This window comes from Arachis ipaensis, chromosome B05 (assembly GCF_000816755.2).
Source record: "Arachis ipaensis cultivar K30076 chromosome B05, Araip1.1, whole genome shotgun sequence".
NCBI lineage: Eukaryota > Viridiplantae > Streptophyta > Magnoliopsida > Fabales > Fabaceae > Arachis > Arachis ipaensis.
This window is the reverse complement of record NC_029789.2, coordinates 17,775,389-17,780,338: the sequence shown is the minus strand read 5'-3', so window position 1 is coordinate 17,780,338 and position 4,950 is coordinate 17,775,389. Positions and strand designations below refer to the sequence as shown.

General features: G+C 35.2%; 1 protein-coding gene across 1 annotated transcript; it reads left to right on the top strand.

Annotated features, from left to right (window-relative positions):
- Window positions 1,205-2,412, top strand: LOC110262762 (protein FAR-RED IMPAIRED RESPONSE 1-like). The gene is made up of 3 exons (XM_021103473.1): window positions 1,205-1,279; window positions 1,428-1,824; window positions 1,907-2,412. Exons 2-3 carry the CDS (start codon window positions 1,500-1,502, stop codon window positions 2,098-2,100), a joined length of 519 nt encoding a protein of 172 aa, XP_020959132.1. The 5' UTR covers window positions 1,205-1,279; window positions 1,428-1,499; the 3' UTR covers window positions 2,101-2,412.

Below are 4,950 nucleotides of genomic sequence, written 5' to 3'. Positions count from 1 at the left end.
TTTTTCTATTATTTTTTTACATCAAGCTGTGAAATCATTTTTGAAGATAATGGATGATTCAACTTCAGATTGTCAGCTGAACCAGAGCAAAGTGGATTTTGAAACTGAATCCAGTGAAGTTCCTGAGGTGTGATTTAGTTTTAATTAGTAATTGAATCTGAATTTGAATCCAATTAGTAGTTTTTTGTTGTGTAGCTGAATAACGCGTGAACCTTGCCTGTGATATTTGTTGTTTATTCTTCCTTGTTTGAATTGAATCTAATGTACTAGTTCTCATTAGAATTAAAATAATTGTGTCCATTTTATATCAGACATTTGGGTGTAGATCAGTAATAATTGGGTGCATTTGAGGAAAGTTTAGGTGTATTTACAGTTTATGACTTTTCATTTAACGGAGGGTGAATTGTCTTATTATTTTAGTTGAATTGTTTTAGTTTCTGTTTAGTTATGATTCATGAATCTGGTTTTCTTATTTTTGATGATGGTTTTATAGTTGTATTTATATTCTATAGTTTATGCTTGTTTTAATATGGTGTATTTTGAGTGTATTTTGCAGACCTTCTGTGGTGTTGATGACCAATTTATCCCCAAGGTTGGGATGACTTTTAACACCCTTAAGATGCTGCAAAATTCTACAAGAATTATTCGAAGGTTGCAGGTTTTTCTACAAGAGTTCGGAGCAAAATAAGAAGGAAAATGAAATTAAGAATCAATTGATTACATGTAGCAACGAGGGAAAATGGAAATCAAAAATATCTCCTACCAAGAAGACAAATCCCTCAGCTGGTTTAAATTGTCCTACAAGAATTTATATACACGTATTGAAGGATGTTGGTGTTTGGATCATTTTGAAGGTCGTGTTGCATCATTCACATCCTTGCTGTCCAGATCAGGCACAGATGCTCAAACAGCACAGGGAACTAAGCATGTCCGTGTGTCGTACAATAGATAATAACGAGGAAGGCGGTATCAAACCTAGCAAAACTTTCCAATCATTTGTTGCAGCAGTCGGGGGTCACCGCGAGTTAAATTTCATCGAAAAAGACGTAAGGAATAACATCACTAGAGAAGTGCGGAATGTTTCGGAACAAGAGGATGCAAAAGAATTCGGGAAATAGTTATTAAGAATGAAAGAGAAGAATCAGAATTTCTTTTTCGAGCTCGAACTCGAGAACGATCAGTCCATTAAGCTTGCTTTTTGGGTGGATGCAAGGAGTAGAGCTGCCTGTGAATATTTCGGAGATGTTATTTCATTTGACACCACCTACAATACAAACACGTAACATGCTGTTCTGGTTTATGATGCTGAATTAATGTTGTTTTATGAATTTGCTGCAGAGGTGTGTATTGGAGGTTTTTGGGTGTATAAGATCATTATTTGGGTGTATTTGTTGATTTTAATTCTGTTTTGTCATAATCTGTTTCAGGTATAATCTGGTTTGTGATTCTTTTGTCGGGGTGAATCACCACGGTCAGTCAACATTCTTGGATGTGCTTTGATGAAAAACAAAGATATTGAATCATTCAAATGGTTATTTCAATGTCGGCTTCGTTGCATGGGAGGAAATGCTCCAAAAGGGATTCTCACCGATCAATGTGCATCGATGCAAAGGGCTATCGAGGCTTGTATGCCCACAACAATTCATCGTTGGTGTATTTGGCACATCATGAAGAAGATTCCAAGCAAATTAAACGGGGGACACACAGAAATCGAACAAGAAATGAGTCAAGTTGTTTGGAACTCTCATACCAAAGAATCATTTGATAGGAATTGGGATGATTTTTTGCTGAAGTATGGTCTTGTGAACAACAAGTGGCTTTCAGGTAATGACATTTAAAATTTGCAGCTGAGGTGTAAATTTCATGTTTTGTGGTGTATTATAGTCTGATTTGGTGTATTTTGTAGATCTTTATGAAGACCGTCATATATGGGTTCCAATTTATCTGGATCACCACTTCTGGGCCGGGATGAGAAGCACACAAAGGAGTGAGAGCATGCATTCATTTTTTAACAAGTTCATTACCCAGAACAGCTCACTTATCCAATTTGTCAAACAATACGATAATTGCCTTGGAAGCAGGGAGCAAACAGAGAGATAATCGGATGCTGCAGATTTTCACACGGTCATACCGTGTGCAACAAAATCCTCCATAGAAGCTTAGTTTCAACATGTGTACACTCACTAAAAGTTTAGGGAAGTCCAAGCACAATTCAGAGGGAAGGTGAATTGCATCACAAGATTAATGAATTCCGCTCTAGACTATACAGTATACGAAGTTGGAGAACAAGTTTCCAGCTCAATATTCAACAAGTTTGCGGTTACTTACGACTCAGTAGCAGCCCAAGTGAAATGCCAGTGCTTATTATTCGAGTCAAGAGGGATATTGTGTCGTCACGCCCTAAGCATGTTAAGCTTTGAACGAGTAACCCAAGTGTTACCGAGATATATATTAGAACGATGGAGCATAAAGGTAAAGAGGTGACACACACACATCAAGAGCAGCCACGACGAGCCACTGTTGGAGCCAAGAAGTAAGAGATTTGACGAATTGGTGTTTCGTTTGCAAAATATATATGAATTTGCATAAGAATCCGAGGAGCTGACTGCCATTCTGCACCATTCCTACGATAACGTCATGGTTAAAATGGAAGAACTGAAAGCCAAAAGGAAGGGAACATGTTTGTTATCTCACGAAGATGACAACTTGGAATCCGTTAACGAGCTTCAAAGTCCTCCAAGGGTTCGAACAAGAGGACGTCCAAAAAATAGGCTAAGTTCAAAGTTGGACAAACATATTACAAATGCCTCAAAGAAGAAGAAAATGAAAGCTCTAAGCGATGTAAAAGTGATGTTCTTTAAATAGGTGGTAATTGAGTTTAATTATTTTGTTAATAGTTTTTGCTAATATGTGAGTTTATTATTTCCAGTTAAACCTTTTTGATACTACATCAGTGGTGCAAGCAAATTCCAGCCATTGATATTATGAATTATTAGTTCAGGGATCCAACAACAGCAGATAGGTTTTTGGGTGTATAGTTACAGGATATTGGTGTAACTCTCAGTTTTTTGGGTATATTTCTGAATTCTCTTGTGTTTGAGATTTTAATTTTATATTTTTCAGATGCTGCTGTTTATGTTAGAAATTAGTGTTTTATTTAGTTTATAGGGTTTAGGGTTTAGGGTTTTGGGATTTAGGGTTTAGGGTTTTAGGGTTTAGGGGTTTAGGGGTTTAGTGTTTAGGGTTTAGAGTTTTAGGGTTTTAGGGTTTATGGGTTAGGGTTTAGGGTTTAGGGTTTTGGGATTTAGGGTTTAGGGTTTTAGGGTTTATGGTTTAAGGTTTAGGGGTTTAGGGTTTATGGTTTAAGGTTTAAGGTTTTAGGGTTTAGGGTGTAGGGGTTTAGAGTTTAGGGTTTTAGGATTTAGGGTTTAGGGTTTTAGGGTTTTAGGGTTTAAGTGTCTAGGGTTTTAGGATTTTGGGGTTTAGGGTTTAGTAGGGGTGGCAGTGCAGCGGGTAGGGACGGGTTTTTACCCTACCTGACCCCGCCCCGCCGTCCTGTTACTCATATACTACCCGCCCCTGTAAAAATTAAATAACATTTTAATTTTCACATATTCATATATAAATTAAGATAAAAACTTAAAATTCATGCATAAATTAAAATACAAACATAAGATTCATACAATGTTAATAACTTAAAATTAAAAAAAGCTAATGTTTGATCACTATAAATTTAACACCACAACAAAAAAATTACAACATTAATATAAAAGAGTATTCAATCTTTATTTTTGATCATTTTCCACCGTTCTTGTCCTCAAAAGACAATGACAACCAAGGCATACTTTCAAATCCTTTCTTAAAGGATTCTTCTTACTCATCAAGAGGTATCATCACAATCTCAAAGTTCTCCTCATCTGACCTTAACTCGTAATAAAACTCCACTAGACCGAAAGTAAAGTCAGTGCATCTTTCATATGAACTCGATGAGAAATAAAGCCCAAACATCTTGTTCTTGAATTCAAAAACATCTATCTGAATGAATGAATAAAAATACACTCAATCACATTTGGAAACTGCTACATATGTTTTAGTTTACAAAGTTAGTTAATTAGTAGCTTACTTTATTTTCATAATAAGAAATCACAAAGTCACCAGAAAGAGATAGCAAGAGAGGTTTCAAAGATTAGTTCCTCTTAGCTTCCTCTTCAAGATCCTTCAATTCTTGAATCTTTGCTAATGTAAAAGTCGGAAGCACTTTGAAAACTTTACAAATAAGCATTATAGCATAGGTAAGTATTAAATTGTAAATACTAGTATAAACTATAGAAGTATTAAATTTTTATTGTTCTGTTGATCTAAAGCATAAAGCATGAATATGATAGCCTCATTCTCAATCAACATATATAACCAATTGCAATTGCAACATACCAACATCATGAAAAATACTAGAGCCGATAACAATTTAAAATGAAAAATAAAGAACTGCAATCAAACACATATAAACAAAATTACAATTACAATGTCTCTTATTCTCATTCAAAATAAAAAATTAAAAAACTGCAATTAGACACATTAAAGCAAAATTACAATCACAAAGTCTCTAATGCTCAATCAAAATGAAAAATGAAAAATTACCATCAGAGACACAAACAAATTGCAATCAACAAAGTAATTCTCAATCAACAAATTTACAACAAAATTCTCAATCAAACACATATAAACCCACTTCAGCACATACATTTACAAAATTGAATAAAAAATTGTAAAACTTACAGTCACAGAATCATAGAGACAAAGAGAAGGGGCTCCGGTGACAGGCTCACATGCAATGGCGATGGCCAAGCTCATAGCAACGGCAACCAAGAGATGAATCTGTGGAAGAACAAAAAAGAACTTAGATCTCATAATATGATGGAGAGGGAGAGAGAGAAAGCGCGCATGAGAGAA